Below are 27,486 nucleotides of genomic sequence, written 5' to 3'. Positions count from 1 at the left end.
ACTTCTTTTTCTGTCTCCATATAGGGTATAAATCCCTTCTGGTTCACAATATTTACTCGTGAGCTTGGCTGTCACTCTCCATCAGCTTCTCTCCCTCATAGTGTGAAATCTATCCATTCAAAGAAAACACTGAACTACTGTAAAGGGAGACGAAAACTGTCCAGAGGCTGTAGTCCTCTAAGCGGCCGGCTCAGGTTTGAGTCCGACCTGTGGCTTTATTCCCGCATGTCATTCCTCACTCTTTATGCCAGATCTCTAACTAAAGACTTAAAAAGCCCCAAAAATAACTTATGAAATAAAGTTTTTTATATGAAGGGCTCTAGTCCTCTTAACTGTTAGTGTTTTTACTCTGTGTCTATATGTTTTGGTTTGTTTCAATAGAGGCAACAAGCTGTCTATTATTAATGTGATTATTCTCTTAGCCACATTTAATTTACACAAATCCAAATGTAATAACTTGTAAACCCTGCTTTTTGTTTTGGAACATGAAACTAAACAATTCATTCAAATCGTTCTCTCTTCCCTAAACAAAAACAAAATCCGTTCCTCTTATAATATAATTATCTAAATCTGTATTTTCTCTGGCTTTGCTGTTGCATAATGTTTATCCCCTAGCATCTGCTATTTTGTCTCGTTCACCCTGCACAGTGCACACATCTGTGGAGGTGAACTTGTGATTTCTATGTGAAATAAAGAAGAGAGAGAGAGGGAAAGAGTGAGATTTTAACCTGGACGCCAGTTTCTTTTACTCCACATTGAAGGAGAGAGTTGAGTTTCCTTCTCTTCATTGTTTACTGCAGACAGAGTTCACGGGGCACCATCTAGCGGCCGTTCGAGGAACTGCAGCCTCACTAATGTCACCACTCGTCTCCTCTTTTTCTCTGCTTGAGTAATAAAAGTGTTGCTAACACACAGTAAGCCTCAAACAGAATTTGAAAAGTCGCTTTTTTCATAAAGGCAAATAATATAACAAATCCTGAATAATAAATGTCTTCCCCTCTGCTGCCAGCCTCATTAATAAGGTCCCTGACCAGCCTCCTAGCCCCGCCCCCCGACATAACACGGACGCTCCTCCATCACACCTTCTGTACATCTTGTTCTTTATATCATGTTTTTAGGAAGTTGCTTTTCATCTTCTGAGCCCTCATGTCTCGTAGGCTCCATGTGATGGTGAGTGGCCTGCTGCTATTGAGGGGACGGTGAAGCCTTTGCAGATAAATTTTATTGCTTTTCTATTAAAAAGCTGCAACATTAACAAACCTGCTTTAAGATGAAGGGATGTACAATCAGGATGATAAACAATTCAAACCTGTGAGCAGTGAGCGACACGTTTGGCTCAGACAGACGAGGCAGGTTGTGTCTGAGAGGAAATGATTGAAATGAGGACGGACTAAAAGACACCCTCGTACACTCTGATTGATTCAGATTCTATTGAAGTGCAGTGTTTATTGAGGCATGAAGAGGCAGAGCACATACACATGATGATTTCTGAACCACCAAAGACTGAACAAATCGTGCGACAGGCCTTCAGCTCCATCTTTGATCTCCAGAGTCCGCTCCGTTGAAGTCAGGTAGGAAGTGTCATGTTCCCAGGTACAAGAAAAGAGCACGAAAGCAGAGCACAGGGGGTCTGTGACTTCAATTTGAACCAAGCAATGTGACCAAGATAAAAATGTAAACACAAGAAGCAAATCGGGGATGTTTTTTTCCGATTTTATATTGATTTTAGAAAAACACTGTACTTTAGCATCTTCAAATTACAGGATCATTTCGTCCTTCAGTTCTTTCTGTCGTCTTCAGACAAATCAAGGTGATCCTTTAATTTTCAGTACAAACTCAGCCTTACTTCACTTTTTAAAAGCAACTTTTTTGTGCAACTTAATTGTATTTGCTCCAAGATTGGATGTGAATTCCTGCGTTTCTTTTCCAAGCATGGTGTGATGTAGAAAACTACAAACGCCCGGCTGTAAATTCAACCTTCTTATTCTTAAGATTTCTTTTGAATGCTTTTTGCAGAGTAACACAGAACATGTGACACTTTACTGAATCTTTTTTAGAAGGGATTTGTAAAAACAGGAACAAGCTGTTGTGTAGAAGCAATCAAGACCACATTTGCAATATTTAGGCTTTTTTTTTTATCAAGACTGGCAGATGTTCTGTACGATCACAGGAAACTACTTCAAGCTGCTTTTTCTTACTATTTAAGTAACGAGCCAAGAGCGCGAGCAGAGGACGAGAATGATCCATGTTCAGGGTTTAAGTGACAGGTCAAACAAGGAGGAAGCTGTGAAGATTTCTAACTTTATGAGATGATGGAGTTCAGCGTGACGATCTGAACTCTGCAGAAAATTAAACAGCTGAAGGAAAAAAAGAATTTGTGGATTAAAAAAAAAGATGGCACACATTTGAGAGGGCACAGAGTGCTGCCACATGCCAGGTCAAAGACATACATACAGAATGTGTGTAACACAATGTGTGTGTGTTTGAGATATTAATGCGCGTGTGTGTGTTCATGGTCGGCAGCGCTGGATGAATCGAGGGTACAGGCAGACGTCTCGGATGTGATGTCTGTTCAGCAGCCAGGTGAGGAAACGCTCCAGACCCAGACCGTAGCCGCCGTGAGGACAAGTGCCGTATTTCCTCTGAAACACACAAACACACACCGTCCTGTTAACACACACACTGACAACAAAGTACGCCAACCCAGGACAGGTTCTCGACAGATTGATGCAATCCTCAATTCAGCAGGGCTTTTGTCCATTCTCAACTTCTGCAAGCACGTGTCTTTTTGTCTTAAGACGGAGCGTGTTCCTTTTAGTGTTTTGCACATAGACTAAATCTGACAACCACTGGTCTATGGTACACTGCATCACAAATTATTTCTTCCTCCACACACACAAGAGCACTTCTCTGTTACCTGGTCGGTGTACCAGTAGTACGGGGTCGGGTCGATCCCTTCCCTCTTGTACCCCTCCAGCAGCTCCTCAGAGTCCCAGATACGCATGGAGCCTCCGACGATCTCACCCACATTTGGCATCAGCACGTCGACCTGCAGCACAGACAAACACATCAGGAGAGATGTTAACACAGCTCATTATTCAGACATCCACGTCTCCTCTCAGTCAGTGATGCTAAGCCTTAACATGCCAAAAGTATCATTACCATCCCGCATACCTGATTGGAAAGTCACACAGGAGTGTGAGAAACAGACATGTTGGTGTGTTTGTAGCTTTATCTCCATGAAAGGTTTACAGAACAGTACCACACACACCCTGATATCAAGTAACATCATTACATGTTTGACCCCTGAGTGACCTGTGTCGGTTCTCAGTCATCCAGGTCATGGTGAATCGCTGCTTGATCCAAAGTCAGCCGGGATAGTTGAAGATCTTGAAGACGTTTCACATTTCAGAGGAGAGGTGGTCTTCAAGATCTTTAACTAGTCCAGCTGCCTTTTGGATCGATATACCCCTGAGGTACGTACCGACTCAGTGAGGCGTCTGTCGTCAGCACAGCGCTGCATGTAGAAGGATTTGATCTCAGCAGGGAAACGGCAGAGCAGGATGGGCTCGTTGATGGCGTCGGTCATCAGCCTCTCTGGAGCCTCGGGGATGTCCTGAGATTCAGACATATGACAAAAACACAGAGGTTTATCTTCCAGAGGAAAAAGAATAAACTAGGGATGTTTGAGAAAATCCCTGTGGACGACTGTTGTCTAACAATGATCTGATTGACACTCTTGTGTGTTTGGTTGTCACCTCTCCAAACTCGTAGTAGGTGCCGTCGTCCTTCTTGATGTCGTGCTCTTTGAGCCACTCGATGGCTTCGGTGTAGTTCATCCTCTTGAACGGCCTCTTGGGGGGTTTGAAGTTCTTCAAAAATATTAAAAAACACATTTAAGAATTTGTTGCCATCCCTGTTAAACATCTTTTAAAAAAAAGCTCCAGAAATATCACTAAATGCTACAAACCTTATCAAGTGTAACTGGTTTGTGTCAGTGTTAATGAGGATGCTACCTCATCACACAGTCTGGATTTAACAAACTGTCAAACTGTCATATTGAGAGAAGGGGACGTACGGGGTTGATGTCGTAGAGCAGCTGAGCAGCAGGAGATTTGAGCACTCGGTCGACCACCTCACACACCAGATCCTCCAGTCTGTTCAGCAGATCCTCGAAAGTCATGAAGGGACACTCGGCCTCGATGTGAGTGTATCTGAACACAGATAACACATTAATCAAACATCAATAAATAAAACAGAAGGCAGGATGATTTGATCGGATGTAACACTGTTTTGTGTTTGTTAGATTTCAAAGAATGTCTCGACAAATTACAGCAAGTGCTTCAGATGATTTCTTTAACTCTCTCTTTTTTTTTTTTTTTTTTAAATGGTAATCGAAATCATCAATAAATAGCTGCATACATTTAAATGCATCATTTAATTATCAGATTTAAGCTGCCGTGCAGTCCACGCTCAGCCCCCATAGAAAAGCATCTTATCGGTCTGCAGATCATTAAAGCTGCACACACATTAGGGCTCTGCTCAAAAAATCGATATGGCAATATATGGTCATGTGCTCCTTGCCCCATGTATCGATGAAGATGTTACAGAATCGCTGTGATGACAGCTCTGAACAATTGACCTACGGCCAGAGCTCTGTATAAATACTCAAATATTTCTGAATCTGAGGACCTGAATTGAAGTGTTTGAGGACCCTTACGCCTCTGCTGTTATTCTCAACAATAAAGAACAGCTGTTGTAGTGAATTCTGTGTAGGACATGGTCATATCCAAAATCACTGTACATCATCATATGTATTGTATGGTGGCCTCTGTATCGTATCCTGGGGTTGAGGGAAATACCCAGTCCTAATACACATTTTAAGTTAGTTCATCCAATGACCTGTAAAAGACTCCGACTTTGATTTGTAAAGTAGCTGGATTGTACAAATACCATCTAGAGCTGAACCTTTAGAAGAACAAAAAAAATGAAGCTTTTTTGGATTTATGGAAAAAAAAGAAAGAAGCATTCTTACTCAGACAGGTGTCTGCGAGTGCGGGACTGCTCGGCCCGGTAAGACTGGGCGATGCAGAAGGTGTCCCCCAGGGCAGGTATGCAGGTCTCCAGGTAGAGCTGAGAGGACTGCGTCAGGTACGCCTCCTCGCCAAAGTAGTTGAGGTTAAAGAGTGTGGAGCCGCCCTCCACCTGAGTCTGCACCAGGGTCGGAGGAGTGATCTACAACCAGAGACAAACAAAAAGTTATAGAGCCAGACGATCCTGTGCGTTGTTGTATGACTCTTATTTTGAAATACATGTTATTGGTCTTCTAATGTTGTTACAGTCTCATCTCTCTACAAACTTTTTAATCTTTGTCTTGTTCTGAACATGAAGCAGGCTGATGGCTTTTAGTGAAATACAAAGGGGGGGGGATAAGGAACCTCATGAGGGAAATCAAAAAGTACACTTTGTACATGCTTCTGTCCTTTCAGTCTGAGTGTTTCACCTCGTAGTATCCGTGGTTGAAGAAGTGGTCCCTGAAGCACTGTGTGACGGTGGATCGCACTCGGAGGATCTTGGAGACGTTCTCCCCTCGGATCAGCATGTGTCGGTTGTTCAGCTGGACGTCCACGTCGGACTCTTCGTTCAGCAGGTTGTCGGCACCGCCTGCTGGAGCCAAACCAATCAGCTCCCAGAAGTCACAGTGCAGCTCGTGGCCTCCGGGCGCCTGGGAGAGGAAGAACTCACTGAAGACCTTCTGCAGGTTTTTACACTATAGCAATCCTACAACATTACTGTGTGCGACTCGTTGAAGTTTAGATTGCACCGTGTGTAACTGGAAGAATATTTTGTGTTTGCTCGTTGATCTTCAAAACAAACTGTCGACAGACGCAGACAGAAAGCTGATAACAGGGAGCAGACTACTACAACTGATTACCCGACAAACCTGACTTCACTGTGTAACCCATTCCGATGTGTGCATGTGGACGTTGGGGAGATGTGCAGGTTTATATAAACATGTTGTGCAGCAGGTGTGTTTACCTGTTTCCCCTCAGGAACTGGAGTGACGGTGCCGTACAGAGCTACGGTGCTCTCTGTGGACAACACCAGGCCGTTGTAGCACTGGCACTGAAGACAGGAACGAGAAAACAAGTTAGATCAAGAATCAGAGATAAGAACATGGTTCATATGGGGCGAGAAAGAGCGGGGAATGACACGTAGGAAAGACGCCGCCGGTTGGATTTGAACCCAGATGGCCTGCCTGGAGGACTATAGTTCTCCAGCTAAATGCTGAAGTGTGTGTGGCATCCGCTCACTGGCTCCATACTCGTCCCGATTTAAATAAGCATGAAATAAATAAATAAAATGATATCAGTGTTTTGCCACACACTAATGAGGAGTAAGAAACACAACCTTGATCAGAGACGAGTGAAGACGTGACTTCAGTTTCACTTTCAGGTAAGTTGCTAAAAATGAAAGCAGAAGATAAGAAAAGTGAGATGTTTACCAGTTTATCAGACAGGACACACTGGAGGAAACCAGTTCCATCTCTGAGCACGATGAACATCAAGTTCTTCCCTGTGTGAGACAAAAACACAAACAGTGAGTCAGTGACGAGCGACGTCAGATACTTTACGACTGTAAAGTTTTCCTTAATATAACTGTCACGTGTCGTGCTGCTCACCCTGCCTCCTGAGGCGATGAACCCATCCAAACACTTTGACTCTCTGACCTCGCTTGGGCTCCAGATGTTGGATTTTAACCTGTAAAAAAATAACACAACAGTTGGGCTTTCACACTTGCAGAAAAACTCCAGAGATCTGAAGGAGGAGCTGTATGTGTGAACTCAAACAGCAACATTTTTTCTTTGAATTATCTACAGTGTAATCTATAATGTAATGTAATGTAATGTAATGTAATGTAATGTAATCTATAATCTGTAATCTGTAATCTAATCTACAGTGTAATTATCTACAGTGTAGTGTATATGTTTAATATGTTAAGCATATTTTAAAATAGCTTTTGACAACTGTATTCAGAGTTTGGTACCCTGTTTGTAAAGTTAAAAATCCTGATTGTTCTGAGAACTATTACAAAGTGATAGTGTATGATATAAACCAAAATTAAAATTGTGATATACTATCATTATTAAAAAAGTATAACTAAAAAAGGCTGCAGCGTTTACAATGTTAAACCACCTTCATCACGGCTGCTTTTTGCACCGCTTTTATCACTAGGCTACCAGCACCGTTTGTTGTTGTTTTAATTAAATTAAAAATATTATTTCAACCCAAATTAAAATGCAGCTTTAAGAGCTGAAACTAAATGACATGTGACAATCTTACAGCATCAGGCTCAGGCAGGCTGGAGTCCTTCTCAATGACGATCTGCTTGGCTTCTTCCAGGTTCTTCTCTCGCCTGTCAGTGTCCTTGGCCTGCACACAAAAACATGGAGCAGGAACATCCAGTCACTGATTACTGGGAGTAAAACCTTTGGCTCCAGAAATGTAATCTTTCTGTTTTATGTTGCTGTCGGAGGAGCTGGCGGCAGAACAAACTCACCTCTTTCTTCTCTTTGGATTCGTTCTTCGACTGCTCCCTGTTGAAGGCCTTCTTTGCATTCTTCATCTGAGTCTTAGAGATCACAGCCCAACGCTGAGGAAGAGGAGAAACACAGAAACATGAGGAGAGAGAAAAATACAGTGAACTGATGTCAAATAAAAAGCCATAATAAGTCACATTTTCCCTGTACGTGGAGATTTAAAATGACATGCAGACTTTTTGGCAGCTCCACTTAGGAGCTGCCAACCCTCTGTTGGACTGACTGCATATTTGATGCATTGTGTCACCCTCTACTGTATTTACTGGAAGAAGTAAGATGACCTGATGTTGTAGCCCAACACTACAGAGGCTTCATGAGGGGAAGAAGAACAACACCAATTGCACCTCCTGTCAACACCTGTGTGACCAATCAAACTTAAAGCTGTTCGTTTGCACTTACTGACATTGCTTGTGTAGTACTTATATAAGGCTAGGTTTTTAATCCACTTTCAATTTCAGTTACGATTTTGGCTTCCCACGACCATGAAAACGAGAAAATCCAGATTAAACCATTACTGTGCCTCAATGTTACACTCGGTTTGTCCACAGGCTTTGTCATGTGTGGTTAATGTGTCCAAGTGTTTGTAGTATGGGCCACAAGAGAACATCAACACTACCTCAAAAACACAGTTTGGACTTTTGCCATAATCGAGCAGCCCTAGTCTCTCCGATGTACGTCACTTTGGACAAAAGGGTCTGCTGCATTAATTGCAGAGCTGTAGAAAAGCCTCTACTTTATAAACTATTAGAAACAGACCCTGCAGCTCTGTTTGAAATAAAATCTGCCAAGTGGATGCTTGTTTATGTAACCGGTAGAAAAGAGAAACCAACCTCTCCTTCCTTCTGTGATTCTACGTAGATGGTGGGGAACGGCTCCTTCCCAACAAACATCAGAGCCTGTGAGGATAAAATCAACAACAAAATGAGATGCTGTCAGACGTATTGGTAAAACTGGATCAACCAGCGGGGATTAGAAAAACAACAATCACATGCCTGAATACAACAACATTACACTTCAGAGGAACATTAAGCTTCATGACTGTTCACCTTCAGAGGAGTTTTGAAGGGCTTCTGCTCCGTGCCGTCTCCGTCCTGGTCGTTGCCACATTTGTCCGACACATAAAGCTCACCTGAGGATCAGAGGCAGAATGAAGAAAAATGAACTCATTATGAACTGGTAAACACTTTCAGACACCTGGATGAACTTACTCCTGTTTGAGTCACATATGATTCATTTAAGCTTTCAGCTGTTTAAAAGAAGTTTTTTATAAAATACTGCCCCCCCCCCCCACCCTACACACAGTCTGACTGTTATCTATGAGAGAAATAGCTTGTACTGCACTGTACCAGGGTTAAGAGGACAAGCTTTGGCAGCTAAAAGGCAGACTTTGTCCAAAAATGCATCAAATTGCGCAAAGGTTACCAAATACATTTGGCCAAATAGTGTACCCTTCTTCAAGTTTTTAACCTCATTTGTTTTGTGTAAAATCTTACAGAATTAAACCTTCAAATTCCTCCATTTGCTTTACTACAGTTAGAGCAACTACCAGCCTTCTGCTATTTTGATTGTGTGCACGATACACAGACTTGATATGTGATTTGTTAAGGATACCAAACAAGCATATCGGTACTGAGAAGTGAGAAACTGAAAGAATATACGTATGATTCCAGCCAAACATGGCATAAATACAGTGATCTGTAGTACACCACTGCCATAATCCAGTCTGTCCTCTGCACCTCCATCACTGTCTGGTTTGGATCTGCAGCCAAACAGGACTGACACAGACTGCAACAGACAATCAATAGACTGCAGAAAAAAAATCACAGCCCTCCCCTTCAGGACTTAAACCAGTCCAGGGTCAGGAAACATCACTGCAGATCTATCACAACCAGGACACAAACTGTTCAACCTCCTCCTCTCAGACTGTCAGTCACCCTGATAAACACTGTGAAATAACCAAACCAATGACTGAAAGAAAATAAGATTATTTACACACATTTTATGGTCACTCACTTAATCATGTAAATACTGTTATCCCTCTCACCTGACGTCATCCTATGCACACTGCCTTAATGTAAAAAACAGTAAAAAGTCTACCTCATGTTACATAATGTGTTATCATTTTAATTTCAGTATTGTGTGCACTCCTCACCACTGCACTAGTGTCTCATGTAGACGTGTACGTATTCCTCTTTCTCTTTTCGTTTTGAATATTTTATGCTCTACATTTGCTCATGGAGAGCACAGGCTTCCTGAGTCAAATACCTCGTACGTGTAACCACACCTGGTCAGTCAAAGCTGATTCTGACACGTTCAGGTGTCACGCAGGGACGAAACTGAAACCACATTAATTACATGGTGACAGGTCACAAATGACTGAAAAATGTGTCAGAACTTGGTCCTGCTGTATATTTTAAACCTTTTTTTTTTTTTTTTTAATAATACAGAGAGTAAAATGACACAGCAAGGTCGGTCTCATACATTTTGTTAGCTGCTGTAATACAACCTGACAGCTGTCATAGCTGAATTATATTCTGATTTTTTAACATTTCGGCTTCTACTTTTTATCCCGGACTTTCATTCATTCAGGGGCCTCACATAGGTTCATTGACTGTGTAAGCTTGCTCATTATAACTCAAACCAACGAATTACACGATCAGAAATAAGCATTAGCCTGCTTGCTAACAGCTAACATCACCTCAAACTGATGCAATATGCAGCTCTCACATGTCTATGGGAGCTAGCTAACAAAGCTAGCTATCAGGCTAGCTCAGACTGAGCCACTTTCTTCCTTACCCACTGAGACCTGTTCCACACCTTTAGCTATCTCCGTCGCCATGTCAGTCCAGGTGATGCGACAGTCCGCTGAGGATGGGAAACTAAAATGTTTACTATTTAAGAAATAGAAACTAAACCACGGGAGCGACTGCCTGCCGGTGGCGACTCTGAAGCCGTGGACATGCAACTTAACGACAGTTCGCCGTCATCCACACAGGGAAGAACAGAGGGCGGGGCAAAGAGCGCTGATTGGCTAGTGTTACTACGTCACTACAGAAACAGTAAATTCCATTGGTGGTCTCTCTTGTCAGTTAACAGGTCGATGGAACAGGAAAAAATATTGAACTTATTGTCCGAGGTCAAACATCTTTGTAGTCAAAGTGATGCAATAATACAATAAATCTGGAATTAAAATAGTTTTAAGAAATCATCTTAAAATAAAGATACAATAAAAAATAAATATATTAAAATAATTAGTAAAAGATAAAGGAAAAACGTAAATAAAAAGGGTTTGTAGCATAGACTGTACATATTACAGTGATGCAATAATAAAATAATGCTGGAAACAGAAGAGTTTTAATGAGAAATGATCAGTTTAAATCAAATAAAGTGATACAATGAAAAATAAAAATATGGAAGTTATTAAATAATATTTGAAGGGAAACAAGTCCTCAAATAGTCATTTAAAGGACAACTAAAAAAAACTAATAGAGCCAATGTCACTACTTCTACTAACACTTTTTGGAGTTTAGGGCCCCATAAGTGGGTCGCAACCCATAAGCGGGTGGCAGGATAAAAACTGTGTCAAAATGCGTTTTTTAAAATGTGTTTTTGTTCTGTTTCTTTGTTCTGTCTGATGTTTCATACCATCTGAGTTCTAAACTACACTATTTTTAATTAAATAAATCTGATTACTACAGAAATATGGTTCAAAACTTTTCATAAAAGAGTTAGTGGTGAGTCCCAAAGGTATACTAGATGAGAACCTTTGGGGGAATTTATCAGGGGGATAACTGATGACTGTATTCATAGCATTCTGGTGTACGTCCCATAGACAAGTCCATGATCCCATCAAACAGGCAGGCAGCAGTAAACTCAGTATAACTTTACCAACTTCCTGATGAAGCCTGTTATAAATCTGCTAAAATAAATGTATAATCAGGTACACCTGGGTTTCAGCAGTCTCACTGGTTGGAGTTTTATACCTGCCATGTACAAACACCTTTGTGAATTCATTTTTCCTTGGTTTGATTTAGTGATTTTGATTGTGGACAGTTATTAGAAGGGGACACACAGTAGGTTACACAAGTGGTGGAAAAGGCACTTTTTTGTGATTACTTCTAGTTAATTGGCTCATCAAATTTTAATGAAAAAGTTTTTAATGTACATGTTCTGCCTTTTCCATGCCCAAGCCTGAACAGCTTGAGTATTCAGAGCATCTGATTGTAAAATTAGTAGAACCCAGAGAGCTGTTAACACCACAGAGAAAATGCAAATATCACATGCAGTTGGTCATACATGAACTTGTGTTTCTGTTTCTGTGCTCTTATGTCATTCTTACTGCTACTTTTGTTTGCCTGTATTATTACAGATGAGGACAGAAATACTACCACTACTCCTCTATGTCAATCAGTTCCCACAGAAGCCAGACTCAACGAATATGCCTTTGAAAAAGGATTGTGTTTTATTTACAGTGATCTTCATTAGAATTACAATACAAACGATTTAAAGGTTGACTCTCCAAGGATGAAGAATTCATTCAGATCTCGAGGAAGTCAACTGGAGGCTGTGTGTGTGTCCGTCTGTGTGCGTGAGTGTAGGTGTGTGTGTGTGAGTGTGTGTGGCAGCTTTGGCAGAGGGAAAGTCTGTGGATGTATCTGCAGCCTCCTATTCCTCTTCTTCTCATTGTGGCATTCGTCGTCTTACTCAGTGACTCTCCCCTTTCTTTCCAACAACCTGCACGGACACACAACATAAAGGATAAAACATCAGTAAAACACATTTCACAAACAATCCTCATCATGAATAAAGCTCAAGTGCTGTGGCTGGTCTTTACCCTCTTGAAGTCGTTCATGTTGGTGGCCTGTACAGGCGTGCCTATGAATGTCAGGTAGTTGATTTTTGTCGTCTCCTCGTCTCCTTGGTTTGACTTGATGAACAACTGGTATGAAAAAAAGAGAAATATCACAAATTAACTAGTTTAAACGGTGTCTATTAAAATATTAGAGGGCATTTCTGGCACAAACAAATGTCAGTATCAAGAATACTTTATTACATTAATGTATATGTCCTTCTGAAGAATTTCTCTGCAGCTCCCAACAGGTCAGGAGTAGTGAAGATCACAGGAAACCAAGTTTAGCATATGAAAAACCCAATCCACTAAAGTCAATCCCCCTTTTCATCTTTTTTTTTTTTAAGGGATTTTTGATGGCAAAGTCTGACTTTGTTTTTAATTTCCCCTAATCAGAAGTTTGAATCAAGTGATCCAACATCATTCCTGCTGGAGGGAGTGTGAAGCCGTGTCCGCAGACGACGTATACATGTTTCAGTCTTAGACATGTTTGGTCATGTCAGCCTTTCTGGAGGTTTGGTTTCTCTTAATTTAAAGGTAAAAGGAATAAAGACAAACTTATAAACATCTTGAACTGCTGCATGACTTGAACATTTAAGATTGGAAATGAGGTGTACATTTAAATGAAAGACAACAGAAAAATCAGCACATTAAATGTCCTTGTATGTATTATCTTGGTCGAATAGCAGCGACAACGGACGTGTTTCATCACAAGACCTTCATCGACGTTCGCCTTGTTGTTGATCTGTTCGCTGTCTGACAATCTGTACGTCCGTTGTTGACCTGTACGCTGCTGCTCTATCCAGATGAAAACTTTAAAAGGACAATTAGTGTGTTGACTTTTTTGTTTTCTTTGTAGTCTTTTTGTAATCGTTTTGAGTGTGCTCCGTTTTTGATATTTTTTAGGTTTAATTGAACCCACAGTCTGTTATATTTGTTAACCATGGCAGAGTTTCAGCTGTTACAAATCTACTTCTTACCGTAACACTCTGAACGTTCTGAAACTTGACGTAGCGCAGAGGGATCAAACAGTCCTCTTTGTAGTCTTCCTCTGAAAGCTCCAGGGCCTGGGTGGCTTCACTCCTCTCAGCGTCATCAAAACCCATCGACCGGGGGAGATTTATGAACACCTTCACCACCTTAGGGGCTTGGGCTGACACAAACAAAGAGGAATAAGCAGGAGGAGGAAGGAAGGAGGAGAAAAGGAAGGATGGATCAAAGGATTGGATGGTTAATTCCAGGGCAATAATTTAGATTGAAATACGTCCAGATGAGAGAGGTTGAATGACTCAGGTGTAGAGCAGTATTAAAAAGACTTACCAAAGTCTGAGGACAGCAGCTTCATAGAGAAGAGCTTCACTGGCTGATTAAAGGCCATGGTTATCAGCAACTGGACAAAATCAAAAGACAGCAACATGTTAAAAATAAATCACACAGCTGAACTCAGAAGGTACAAGAAGATAACATGATAGAGAGTATAAGGTTGGCCTTTGTGTATATTCTTCTCCTTCAATCTCGTGATTTTAAGAAGCCCTATCTTCGTCGAGGGTTGAAGTTCATACCTGTTCATCGCAGTCAGACTCCAGGTAGGTGGAGTCTTTGATTAAGCAGTTATCGAAGCCGCAGTCGTCGCTCTCGTTGAGGCACTCGCAGCCGGCTTTGTTGACGAAAGGCATGAGGTCCATCTGAAATCAAACGAGACAGAAACATCTCAGTCTATTTCAACCACGTTCATCGTTTACATTAAAAACACAAAAACATGTGAAAAGCAACCGCTTGATTCATGTTCTCTACATTCAACATGACAGCTGTGCAGAGTTACTGCTTCATCTGTTTCCTGCATCGTTACATAAACTGTGTTTCTCCTTCCATAAGGTTAACTTTACAAAATGACTGAAGAGCTTTACACCTGGACTGCTTTGAAAAAAGGCTTCTTAAAGATCCCTTCAAGTTTCAATTGCTATGAAGGAACTGAACTCTGTTTAAGAACTACAACTGTGATCAATGTAGGGCAAGTGCAACTAGTCATGACCAGGTGCAATTGAACAAACTTTTATAACTATTCTATTATTATCGTGATGGACAGACATCCCAGAAATATAATGCATGCAGCCATCGCTGTTTCTGCGAATTGATTAAATGCCACTATATACCCATTATACAAAAAAGGGGACACAAACAACCAGAAATATTGATCACTTACATATCCCTTTGGAATGTCGGAGTCCTCACTGTTTCCCGGGTCGTTCTCTGTGTGTTGTTTAATCTTCTCCTCCAGACCCGACGCGTCTGCCCCCTGATACTGATCCACCCTCACTCTGTTCCTGAAGAACAAGAACGTCGGTGTGGCTGAGATGTTGTTAGCTGCTGCTGTCGCCTGAGACAAAGAGAAACAGTTTGAAAAATTAGCTTTGCATCATCAGAACCTCGTGAATGGGAAATGGACTTGAGCTTGCAAAGCGCTTTTCTAGTCTTCTGACTACTCAAAGATCTTTTACACTGCATGTCATACCTACACATTCACACACTGATGGCAGAGGCTGCTATGTAAAGTGTCCATCAGAAGTAACTAATCCCATTCATACACGCACTGCTGACGAAGCAGCGGGAGCGACTTGGTTGGTTAAGTGTCTTTCCCAAGTACACCTTGGACATGTTGCTGCAGGAACTGGGGATCGAATCCCTGACCGTCCAGTTGAGATATGACAGACTCTACCAACTGAGCCACAGCCACCCAAACCAAGTTTTAACTGCAACAGTTTGCATCTACCTGTTTCGTATCTTTCCCAGTATGCTCTGGGGACTTGTGTCAGTTGTATGAATGTCACTGTTTTCACCACACACCACATTCATTATATTAAAAGCCAAATAATGGATCCTAACATCTTGCTGATGTACAGATTTGCTGTGCATTTCAGATCAAGAATAAGTCTCGATAAACTTTGTATTTCTTCTCATGTCCAAATCTTCAAGAAAAAACCCCAACAACAAACATCCTTACAACAAGTAATGGTTGTATGTGTGTGTGTAAGGCCTGATATCTTCTTCCTCTGTGCATTAGAACATCATTATTGGAACACGCAGCTGAATATAGCATCACACATTGCTGCTTTTGGTTGAATAAAAATCTTGAATAAGAAAAAACTCTCCCTTAAAATCTCCACAACCTCCAGATCCCTTTTGCAGGAAGTTTTGTCTACTGGTAGACCAAAGGGCTCATGCTATACCTGGTTTTCTAGATATACAGTATGAAATAAATATTGCTCTTTGTGTATCTTCTCTCAAACTGTAAAAAGACTCTGTGGGATTAAAACATGGTGGTGGAAGCTGCAGCTCAGACTTACTTGACAGACATGAACATCTACTTCAAGGAAGACGACCTGTGGGTACTTGGTGCTCAACATGTTGAAAGCCGGAGAAATTCTGACACAGGGCCGACACCTGAGGAGGCAGAGGAGAGTGTTTTTCATCAGCTCTGGTTTCTTCTGCTAACAATGTCAAACAATGAAACAAATCAATGTACAGAAAAGAAACGGACAACTGTAATCTATACAATGTTTCAGATATTTGAAAATACTTTAACTAAGCTTTATTTAATGCAAAGATTGTCTGCTCATTTCTGTAGCAAATATCACAATTACCAAGTAAACCTACTCTTTATTAAGTAAGTTCTTGTAACTGTACTTTAGATTAGATTAACTGTACATCCGGGAGAAGATAAGACCCAAAAACAAAGAATCTGACCATTTATGTTCTGTTATGGAGTCACAAAAGTACAGGTAATATCTCAATCAATACTGTGGTTTAAAAAGTAAGTGTTTAAAACTACAACACCTCTTTACACCAAACAGAATATTAACATACATTTGGAAAGGCTTTCTTGTAGTTCTCTAACTCGACAGATAAAGGGCAGGACATCTCTGGTGAACAAACTTTCTACTAGTAAAGAATTTTTATTTGAATCAAAAGTGTCCATTTCTTTAACAATATGAGCAAATGTGTGCTCCTTCAGTCACACAGCACAAAGGTGGTCATGTGTCATTGCTGTAACTGGGTATGCAATAAACACAAAGGCAGATTTCACTGTAAGAAAGACTCATATTTCTCCTCTTTAAACAATAGATGTAAAACACTGAAGCAGATCTATAGCTAATATGCACACTTTAAAATGTGTTTATTTACTGCCCTTCGTTTTGTTATTGAAATATTTAACATTTCTGTTTTGAAATATTTAACATTTCTGTTTTGATCTTCAGTGTTTTCTGTATTTTTTTTTGATCAAATCGCAGAGAAGAACGATATCGCAATTCTAGTGTGTTTCTCCAATATGGAGCAGCTGGAGCCCTACTTACATGTCATGTATCAGATAAAGAAATGATTAGCTTACCAGTCCTACACAATCAAATCAAAGTGATGTACCAGGTAAATGCACAAAGATTGACCACACTGAACAGTAAGCTAAGCTACAGCTTGATTTTTTATCTAATTTAAATTAATTGTCAGGATCCTGCTTTTGTTGGTGAAGATTGCTAAGTATATTTGATTGCCAACTCTTCATTTATTTGGTCAACACTTGATTGAATCGCAGGACACCTCAGCACTGTAATAAGTGCTATGTCATCCCAAGCAGGACAGCTAGTGAGCTAACCACAGCTAGCATGCCAAAGAGAGCAGCTCCTGTCAAACACGTAGAAACACTGTTAACAGCCTAAAACAGTTCAACGACGAGCTCAGACTACTTTTCATATCTTCAGTTTTCCTGGAGAAGAGACTTATATCGTAACCACGGAGACTAGCGCGGCCTCGGCGCCGGGTTGTCGAGCTTACCCAGCCATTGTGAACTTCACCACGGCGAGCCTGGAGCCGGCGGCCGCTAGCTCCGGCTGGAAATCCGGGTCGCTCCCGATCACTTTGACACCCACCATGGTACAGTCTGCGGCTGCTGTGTGAGCTGGTAGTCTGGCTGAAGTTCAGGACGACAAACTGTTCTAAATAACAAATAAAAAACGGTTTTGTTTTTAGCTTTCTGTCAGCGTTTAAGCTAACTAGCAGTCCTGTTTTCGAGCCACACAGTTACAGTGAGGTGATTCAGGATGTGGACTCCTGATTGGCCAATACACACCCGGAAAGGCGGGGTTTTCCGGTCTCTTTCTTCTTCTTCTGTAAATTCTGGCAGTTTAGCCGCCTCAACAAGTGTTACTGCACTCCATAGGAGGAACGATAACACCCTCTGACTATCTGTTTGACACTAGGGGTATCTTTTTATTTATTTTTTTAAGATTAGAAAACATATATTGGTCTCATTACATTTGACATTGCAACAAAATGTTATAATTTTATTAGTTTAGTTTATTTTCAGTAGGCCTAAACTTTATTCGGAGTAGAAATGTAAACATAGAATAATACAAGTGACAATAAAAGTACATAAAAATGTGTGTGTGCCTGAGAATATGAGTGAATCTAAGAGCTACAACTATTAATAACAGCCTAACATATTGTCATCATTATGAATATTAAAGTGAATCTCAGAGCTGCTCAGCTTCAACCTCTGTATCGTTAACATAACCAGCTCCCTACTTCATCACCTTTACAGTTTCTAACATTCATATTAGACTGATCAGTCTATTATCACACTTAGCTGTTTCTGCTTACACTACACATATTTTTACCATTATGACTGATATTGTACCTATACATATCTTATTCAATGTTGTTACTTTGTTTGTTTCTATCCTTCTCCTTCTATCCCACTTTCCAAGCCCAGCACAGTGTCAGCAGGCAGCTTTTCATCATGAGTCTGGTTCTGCTCGAGGTTTCTGCCTCTTAAAGGAAGTTTTGCCTTCCCACTGTAACTTTGCTAAATGTTGCTTCGTGCTCATGATGAATTAATGCTGGATCTTAGATAATATAACAAAGAGTAATGTCTATTTACCTTCTCTTTTGTAAAGTGTCTTGAGATAGGCTAACGTTTCTTATGAGCCATAAAGATTGATTGACTGATTGATATGTTAGAAACTATCAAATAAATAATATTAAACAAAAGAAAAGAGGCCAGGGTACAACATAATAAAACACGAGAAGCTACAATTAGAGCACAAATTCACATTTTTAATAGCTTTTACCAATTTACCACCACCCATCCTCTCCACCTTACAGAGGTACAGTGGACAGAGTCAGCTGTATTATAGTGAGCTAATGAGAGGATCATAGGGGTCTGTCTCCCCTCCATCCAGGACATGTTCCAGTTTCACACTGTACCCAGAGCCTCTTTCATTGTGAAGGACCTTTTCCACCCCTTACACACACTGTGTCCCCCCCTCTTATCAGGCAGGAGGTTAGACATGTATTAATTATTTACTTATTTATTCATTTACTTATTCAGTTTTCTAATTTTTCACACTGTGAAATATTTCAGTGACAATGCATATTATTTACATCACCCATTGTATTCATGCTCAACAATAGCCTATATGTTTCACAGCTAGTTGAAATCATTTGGAGCACACCTTGCAGTCTTTTGAGATGAGATGATGAGATGAGATTCAACTTTATTGTCATTACACATATACAAGTATAGAGTAACGAAATGAGGTTTGGCATCTCACCAGAAGTGTAAATAAGCAGAAAGTGCAAGAGTCTGTGCTATGTACAGTAATTCTGTGCTATGTACAGTGATTGCAAAATTTACAGATGTAGACAAAGAAAGTGAATTATTCGGTAAATCTGGATGGCTGGATTAATGGGATGCAATAAATATAAATAAATGCTATAAATAAGTAATCTTCTTTTCTGTTATCTTGTTGTTTTAAAGACATTTATTTGATTTGCACTAAACTCTCTTAGCATCTGGTCTATGAGAAACATCATTAGATTCAGACCGGTTTGGTTTGGACCAGGGAACGTGACGTCACGAATGTAAGGACAAAGGCGTTCTGCACATGCGCTGCTGATCAGCGCCGTGCCATCAATGACGTCATTTTAGACGTCACAGATTTGTCGAACCGAGGTTATGAGTAGAGGCTGTTCAGACCATAAAGTAAGAACTCTGGGACCTTGAGTTCCAGGGGTCAGGGCCTGCTCTGGGGAGTTTGCATGTTCTTGCCTTGCAGGCGTGGGTTCATCCGGGTTCTCCGGTTTCCTCCCACAATATCAAAACATGCTCGTTAGATAGGATGGCTATTTGTTTGTTTGGTCGGATTCGTCGGTCCGTCGGACACAAACATATAGCCTATACGCAGCCGCGCGCGCGCGCACACACAAACATACAAACAAAACAAACAAACAAACATAGTCTATACATACATGTAGGCTAAATTGATATTTACAGAGATAGATAGATTCATTTTGGAGCCATATTGGGCTTTACTTGTTCATTTATCTCTGTTCCAAGGATCCAGGTGTTTGGAGCCAGGTGTGTCAATGCATTGATCTCTGTTTGAGACATCGCTAATATTTTGTATGTAATTCAGAAGTTGAACACTAGGAGGAGTCTTGGTTTAATAAAGCCAAGGCTCCAGGTGGTTGGAGCCAGGTGTGTCAATGCATAGATGACAGACAAACAGACAGACAGACAGACAGACAGACAGACAGACAGACAGACAGACAGACAGACAGACAGACAGACACACACACAGACAGACAGACAGACAGACAGACACACACACACAGACAGACACACAGACACACAGACAGACAGCAGGACTGAATAACACACAGGAAGTGGCTTTTCATAATTACCTTTCTCTCTGACAAAAGATAAGATATGAAAGGTATTCTGGTGTTTTGGCTGTTTATATATCACCTCTTAAGAGCACCTACCTACTTACCTATGGGCTACCTATTTACCTACCTCCCCTTCTCCCTACCTATACTTACCTTCCTCTCTCCTTACCTTCCTCCCTACCTGCCTCGTCTCTGAGCCTCTCTTTGGAAAAGAGTCTTTCAGGGATGAGGTTGGCTCATTACACCTGTTTTGAAGCTGCATATTCTTAAGAAATATACAGGAACAACTACAAAACCCACTTTTCCTGTTTGTCTTAAGAGCCCAAAATGTGTTGAAATAAGGCCCAGGTTAAAAACTGAGGAGTTACCCTTTTCTTTACTACACCCCCTTTGTTAATAAAGTTTCCCTATTTAACAAACTGATTGTCTTGGAAATGTTCAAATCTAGCATTGTGTTTGTTACAATTCCCTTTCTTACCTGGATTTAAACTGAGATTTATTTGTATGTGTAAAAACTTAACGGGTGCTGAACCCTCAAATCAGAGGTCAACTTTCCCTGAAAAACATTTCTTACTTGATTGACACCAAAATATTTACAAGACATCTCCAGACAGTCCACCACAAAAGAAACAGACAGATTGTGTATTTCTCTAAACTGAACCCAATTACTACAGAAGCCCTTAGCAGACATGTGTCAATACATTTGATATAATTCTGTTTTCCCATAGTTACCAGTAACTTTCAGTTGCCCACAGGAGAGAGAGAGTCAGGAGCACTATTAGTCAATGTGCACCTCTCTGGTGACCTCACCTGGTGTCTCTACATTGTCTCTACATTTCAACAGAAGCCCTTGAGAGAGCTCGTGCAGCTTTATTCTGGACCAATTGCAATTTTTTTTACGTTACTTATTGAAATACTTGACCAAATCACAGAGCAATAATCAAGATGAGAGAAAAATAAGGCTTGAATGACTTGTTTAAGTGTTTGTTGTGTCAATTTTTTTGCACACCTTTTGATCATGGACAAAGTATTTCCCATTTTCGTTATTAATTTCTGCACATGTTTGTCACATGAAAGTCTGTTGTCAATGATAACTCCCAACAGTTTGATTTCTTCTACTTATTTTATTATTGTCTGAGTTATACTTAGAACAAGGTTTGGATTAGCACATAAAGAATAATTATTTCCAACCACTAAACTGTTTGTTTTACATACATTTAGAATAAGTTTATTACTACTGATCCAGTCTACAACTGACTTTAATTCTCTCTGTAAATTAGTATTTAATTCATTGATATTTCCATCTGCTAAATATATGGTGGAGTCATCTGCATACATTGAGATACTTGCTCTTTCTAATACTGAGGGAAGATCATTCGTGAAAATTGTGTACAGGGGCGGCCCAAGACAGCTTCCTTGAGGAACTCCATGTTTCACAAGTTTCACATCTGAAAAGCTTCCATTAAAATACACTGACTGCTTTCTATTAGTCAAATAACTTTTCATCCACAGTAATGCAGTTTGAGAAAAAAATTTCCAACATTAACTTATGATCAATAATATCAAAAGCTGCAGAGAAATCAAGCATAATAACACCAATTATTTTCCTGGACTCTATATCATTAAACCAGTCATCAACCATCTGAGTCAGGGCAGTGGCTAGAGAGTACTTTTCTCTGTATGCATGCTGAAAACGTGTCATTAAATTATTATTTGAAAAATAAACCGAAAGTTGTTCATAGACAATTCTTTCCATTATCTTACCTAGAATTGGAAATAAACTTATTGGTTGACTATTGGAACCAGAGAACGGCTTTCTTTTATCTTTAGGTATTGGGACAATTTTTGACATTTTCCATGATAGCAAACATACATTTTCATTAAAACACTTGTTTATAATGTGTGCAACTATAGGAGCAATTATTGAAGCTATAGGTTTTAGCAGCTTGCTGTCAAAATAGTTAATCCCTGGTGGATTATTTTTACAATTTATAAGAAGTAATTCCACTTTAGCAACACTGATATTCTTAAATTCAAAGCTGCATGTTTTACTTTCCATTATCTTATTTTTTTTTTTTTTTGATAGATCAGTCTTCTGTGGCTGTGCTGTATTTTTAAGTTTGTCTATCTTGGTTATGAAATATTAATTTAAATGATTTGCTATGTCTTTTGGTTTAGTTAAATAATCACCTTCACTTTCTAAATAAGCTGGGGTTGATTTAGTATTTCCTCTTAATATATAATTCAAGGTATTCCATAATTGTTTTTTATCGTTTTTCTATTTCTTTAATTTTATTTTCATGAAACAATTTATTTTTCTTCTTATTTGATTTTGTGACAAAATTCCTAAGTTTACAGTATATTTGCCAATCCAACTTAAAATGAGATGAAACTGCTGTTAGTTTGGCTTGATCCCTTTGCTTCATTAGGCCTTTTAATTCTTCATCTAACCACGGGGCACAAACATTTCAAACTGTGAACTTTTTGATCGGTGCATGATAATCAACAATTGTTATCAAAGGTTGATCAAAAACCTGGAACGCTTCCTCTTGTAAGAATACTTCTGACCAGTTATCCTTTTTTACATCATCTACATAACAGGACTGCGTAAACCTCCTGAAGGATCTTTTCATTATGACTTTTGGACCTGCTTTTTGGACAGAAGGAGGAGTTCCAATCTAGGGTCTTACGTTCTGTTGTGTTGCAGTTCCTGAACCACACTATAATACAACTGGCCTGGACTCTGTCCACTGTACCTCTATAAGGTGGAGAGGATGGGTGGTGGTAAACAGGCTCTCATCAGTCTCCCCGGGAGGTGTAGACGTCATAGAGACACCAGGTGAGGTCTTTAAAACAACAAGATAACAGAAAAGACTGCAAGGTGTGCTCCAAATGATTTCAACTAGCTGTGAAACATATAGGCTATTGTTGAGCATGAATACAATGGGTGATGTAAATAATATGCATTGTCACTGAAATATTTCACAGTGTGAAAAATTAGAAAACTGAATAAGTAAATGAATAAATAAGTAAATAATTAATACATGTCTAACCTCCTGCCTGATAAGAGGGGGGGACACAGTGTGTGTAAGGGGTGGAAAAGGTCCTTCACAATGAAAGAGGCTCTGGGTACAGTGTGAAACTGGAACATGTCCTGGATGGAGGGGAGACAGACCCCTATGATCCTCTCATTAGCTCACTATAATACAGCTGACTCTGTCCACTGTACCTCTGTAAGGTGGAGAGGATGGGTGGTGATAAACTGGCTCTCATCAGTCTCCCCGGGAGGTGTAGAGAGACACCAGGTGAGGTCACCAGAGAGGTGCACATTGACTAATAGTGCTCCTGACTCTCTCTCTCCTGTGGGCAACTGAAAGTTACTGGTAACTATGGGAAAACAGAATTATATCAAATGTATTGACACATGTCTGCTAAGGGCTTCTGTAGAAATGGGTTCAGTTTAGAGAAATACACAATCTGTCTGTTTCTTTTGTGGTGGACTGTCTGGAGATGTCTTGTAAATATTTTGGTGTCAATCAAGTAAGAAATGTTTTTCAGGGAAAGTTGACCTCTGATTTGAGGGTTCAGCACCCGTTAAGTTTTTACACATACAAATAAATCTCAGTTTAAATCCAGGTAAGAAAGGGAATTGTAACAAACACAATGCTAGATTGGAACATTTCCAAGACAATCAGTTTGTTAAATAGGGAAACTTTATTAACAAAGGGGGTGTAGTAAAGAAAAGGGTAACTCCTCAGTTTTTAACCTGGGCCTTATTTCAACACATTTTGGGCTCTTAAGACAAACAGGAAAAGTGGGTTTTGTAGTTGTTCCTGTATATTTCTTAAGAATATGCAGCTTCAAAACAGGTGTAATGAGCCAACCTCATCCCTGAAAGACTCTTTTCCAAAGAGAGGCTCAGAGACGAGGCAGGTAGGGAGGAAGGTAAGGAGAGAGGAAGGTAAGTATAGGTAGGGAGAAGGGGAGGTAGGTAAATAGGTAGCCCATAGGTAAGTAGGTAGGTGCTCTTAAGAGGTGATATATAAACAGCCAAAACACCAGAATACCTTTCATATCTTATCTTTTGTCAGAGAGAAAGGTAATTATGAAAAGCCACTTCCTGTGTGTTATTCAGTCCTGCTGTCTGTCTGTGTGTCTGTGTGTCTGTGTGTCTGTGTGTCTGTCTGTCTGTCTGTCTGTCTGTCTGTTTGTCTGTCATCTATGCATTGACACACCTGGCTCCAACCACCTGGAGCCTTGGCTTTATTAAACCAAGACTCCTCCTAGTGTTCAACTTCTGAATTACATACAAAATATTAGCGATGTCTCAAACAGAGATCAATGCATTGACACACCTGGCTCCAAACACCTGGATCCTTGGAACCGAGATAAATGAACAAGTAAAGCCCAATATGGCTCCAAAATGAATCTATCTATCTCTGTAAATATCAATTTAGCCTACATGTATGTATAGACTATGTTTGTTTGTTTGTTTTGTTTGTATGTTTGTGTGTGCGCGCGCGCGGCTGCGTATAGGCTATATGTTTGTGTCCGACGGACCGACGAATCCGACCAAACAAACAAATAGCCATCCTATCTAACGAGCATGTTTTGATATTGTGGGAGGAAACCGGAGAACCCGGATGAACCCACGCCTGCAAGGCAAGAACATGCAAACTCCCCAGAGCAGGCCCTGACCCCTGGAACTCAAGGTCCCAGAGTTCTTACTTTATGGTCTGAACAGCCTCTACTCATAACCTCGGTTCGACAAATCTGTGACGTCTAAAATGACGTCATTGATGGCACGGCGCTGATCAGCAGCGCATGTGCAGAACGCCTTTGTCCTTACATTCGTGACGTCACGTTCCCTGGTCCAAACCAAACCGGTCTGAATCTAATGATGTTTCTCACAGACCAGATGCTAAGAGAGTTTAGTGCAAATCAAATAAATGTCTTTAAAACAACAAGATAACAGAAAAGAAGATTACTTATTTATAGCATTTATTTATATTTATTGCATCCCATTAATCCAGCCATCCAGATTTACCGAATAATTCACTTTCTTTGTCTACATCTGTAAATTTTGCAATCACTGTACATAGCACAGAATTACTGTACATAGCACAGACTCTTGCACTTTCTGCTTATTTACACTTCTGGTGAGATGCCAAACCTCATTTCGTTACTCTATACTTGTATATGTGTAATGACAATAAAGTTGAATCTCATCTCATCATCTCATCTCAAAAGACTGCAAGGTGTGCTCCAAATGATTTCAACTAGCTGTGAAACATATAGGCTATTGTTGAGCATGAATACAATGGGTGATGTAAATAATATGCATTGTCACTGAAATATTTCACAGTGTGAAAAATTAGAAAACTGAATAAGTAAATGAATAAATAAGTAAATAATTAATACATGTCTAACCTCCTGCCTGATAAGAGGGGGGGACACAGTGTGTGTAAGGGGTGGAAAAGGTCCTTCACAATGAAAGAGGCTCTGGGTACAGTGTGAAACTGGAACATGTCCTGGATGGAGGGGAGACAGACCCCTATGATCCTCTCATTAGCTCACTATAATACAGCTGACTCTGTCCACTGTACCTCTGTAAGGTGGAGAGGATGGGTGGTGATAAACTGGCTCTCATCAGTCTCCCCGGGAGGTGTAGAGAGACACCAGGTGAGGTCACCAGAGAGGTGCACATTGACTAATAGTGCTCCTGACTCTCTCTCTCCTGTGGGCAACTGAAAGTTACTGGTAACTATGGGAAAACAGAATTATATCAAATGTATTGACACATGTCTGCTAAGGGCTTCTGTAGAAATGGGTTCAGTTTAGAGAAATACACAATCTGTCTGTTTCTTTTGTGGTGGACTGTCTGGAGATGTCTTGTAAATATTTTGGTGTCAATCAAGGAAGAAATGTTTTTCAGGGAAAGTTGACCTCTGATTTGAGGGTTCAGCACCCGTTAAGTTTTTACACATACAAATAAATCTCAGTTTAAATCCAGGTAAGAAAGGGAATTGTAACAAACACAATGCTAGATTTGAACATTTCCAAGACAATCAGTTTGTTAAATAGGGAAACTTTATTAACAAAGGGGGTGTAGTAAAGAAAAGGGTAACTCCTCAGTTTTTAACCTGGGCCTTATTTCAACACATTTTGGGCTCTTAAGACAAACAGGAAAAGTGGGTTTTGTAGTTGTTCCTGTATATTTCTTAAGAATATGCAGCTTCAAAACAGGTGTAATGAGCCAACCTCATCCCTGAAAGACTCTTTTCCAAAGAGAGGCTCAGAGACGAGGCAGGTAGGGAGGAAGGTAAGGAGAGAGGAAGGTAAGTATAGGTAGGGAGAAGGGGAGGTAGGTAAATAGGTAGCCCATAGGTAAGTAGGTAGGTGCTCTTAAGAGGTGATATATAAACAGCCAAAACACCAGAATACCTTTCATATCTTATCTTTTGTCAGAGAGAAAGGTAATTATGAAAAGCCACTTCCTGTGTGTTATTCAGTCCTGCTGTCTGTCTGTGTGTCTGTGTGTCTGTCTGTCTGTGTGTCTGTCTGTCTGTCTGTCTGTCTGTTTGTCTGTCTGTTTGTCTGTCTGTCTGTCTGTTTGTCTGTCATCTATGCATTGACACACCTGGCTCCAACCACCTGGAGCCTTGGCTTTATTAAACCAAGACTCCTCCTAGTGTTCAACTTCTGAATTACATACAAAATATTAGCGATGTCTCAAACAGAGATCAATGCATTGACACACCTGGCTCCAAACACCTGGATCCTTGGAACAGAGATAAATGAACAAGTAAAGCCCAATATGGCTCCAAAATGAATCTATCTATCTCTGTAAATATCAATTTAGCCTACATGTATGTATAGACTATGTTTGTTTGTTTGTTTTGTTTGTATGTTTGTGTGTGCGCGCGCGCGCGGCTGCGTATAGGCTATATGTTTGTGTCCGACGGACCGACGAATCCGACCAAACAAACAAATAGCCATCCTATCTAACGAGCATGTTTTGATATTGTGGGAGGAAACCGGAGAACCCGGATGAACCCACGCCTGCAAGGCAAGAACATGCAAACTCCCCAGAGCAGGCCCTGACCCCTGGAACTCAAGGTCCCAGAGTTCTTACTTTATGGTCTGAACAGCCTCTACTCATAACCTCGGTTCGACAAATCTGTGACGTCTAAAATGACGTCATTGATGGCACGGCGCTGATCAGCAGCGCATGTGCAGAACGCCTTTGTCCTTACATTCGTGACGTCACGTTCCCTGGTCCAAACCGGTCTGAATCTAATGATGTTTCTCACAG

The 27,486-nt window shown here is 40.4% G+C and overlaps 2 protein-coding genes across 3 annotated transcripts; both read right to left on the bottom strand.

Moving 5' to 3' along the window:
* Positions 1 to 1,420: 1,420 nt before the first annotated feature.
* On the bottom strand, positions 1,421 to 10,577 carry nars1 (asparaginyl-tRNA synthetase 1). Of its 2 annotated transcripts, none has more exons than XM_020656082.3 (15): positions 10,397 to 10,577; positions 8,647 to 8,729; positions 8,431 to 8,496; positions 7,561 to 7,653; positions 7,344 to 7,433; positions 6,683 to 6,761; positions 6,506 to 6,576; positions 6,040 to 6,126; positions 5,504 to 5,725; positions 5,036 to 5,235; positions 4,079 to 4,214; positions 3,759 to 3,872; positions 3,485 to 3,616; positions 2,918 to 3,049; positions 1,421 to 2,642 (listed from the first exon to the last, which is right to left on the bottom strand). In XM_020656082.3, exons 1-15 carry the CDS (start codon positions 10,437 to 10,439, stop codon positions 2,511 to 2,513), a joined length of 1,680 nt encoding a protein of 559 aa, XP_020511738.2. In that variant the 5' UTR covers positions 10,440 to 10,577; the 3' UTR covers positions 1,421 to 2,510. The 2 variants fall into 2 exon arrangements, with proteins under 2 accessions (XP_020511738.2, XP_020511740.2); XM_020656084.3 differs by having other exon boundaries at positions 10,418 to 10,573.
* A 1,462-nt stretch (positions 10,578 to 12,039) lies between these two features.
* txnl1 (thioredoxin-like 1) lies at positions 12,040 to 17,550 on the bottom strand. Its single transcript, XM_020656079.3, has 8 exons — positions 17,277 to 17,550; positions 15,794 to 15,890; positions 14,653 to 14,826; positions 14,012 to 14,134; positions 13,770 to 13,839; positions 13,430 to 13,602; positions 12,435 to 12,539; positions 12,040 to 12,334 (listed from the first exon to the last, which is right to left on the bottom strand). Exons 1-8 carry the CDS (start codon positions 17,372 to 17,374, stop codon positions 12,305 to 12,307), a joined length of 870 nt encoding a protein of 289 aa, XP_020511735.1. The 5' UTR covers positions 17,375 to 17,550; the 3' UTR covers positions 12,040 to 12,304.
* Between the last annotated feature and the right edge of the window lie 9,936 nt (positions 17,551 to 27,486).

Source organism: Labrus bergylta, chromosome 17 (assembly GCF_963930695.1).
Source record: "Labrus bergylta chromosome 17, fLabBer1.1, whole genome shotgun sequence".
Taxonomy (NCBI): domain Eukaryota; kingdom Metazoa; phylum Chordata; class Actinopteri; order Labriformes; family Labridae; genus Labrus; species Labrus bergylta.
This window is presented reverse-complemented; position numbering and strand designations above follow the sequence as displayed.

Coding starts and splice junctions, on each gene's coding strand:
- nars1 (XM_020656082.3), bottom strand. CDS start 10,439: ATGGCGACGGAGATAGCTAAAGGTGTGGAACAGGTCTCAGTGG. Junction 6,762..7,343: donor GCCTGCCTGAGCCTGATGCT/GTAAGATTGTCA, acceptor ATTTTTTTACAG/GTTAAAATCCAACATCTGGA. Junction 6,577..6,682: donor TCATCGCCTCAGGAGGCAGG/GTGAGCAGCACG, acceptor TGTCTCACACAG/GGAAGAACTTGATGTTCATC.
- txnl1 (XM_020656079.3), bottom strand. CDS start 17,374: ATGGTGGGTGTCAAAGTGATCGGGAGCGACCCGGATTTCCAGCCGGAG. Junction 15,891..17,276: donor GTGAAGTTCACAATGGCTGG/GTAAGCTCGACA, acceptor CTGCCTCCTCAG/GTGTCGGCCCTGTGTCAGAA. Junction 13,840..14,011: donor AGTCTGACTGCGATGAACAG/GTATGAACTTCA, acceptor GATTTTGTCCAG/TTGCTGATAACCATGGCCTT.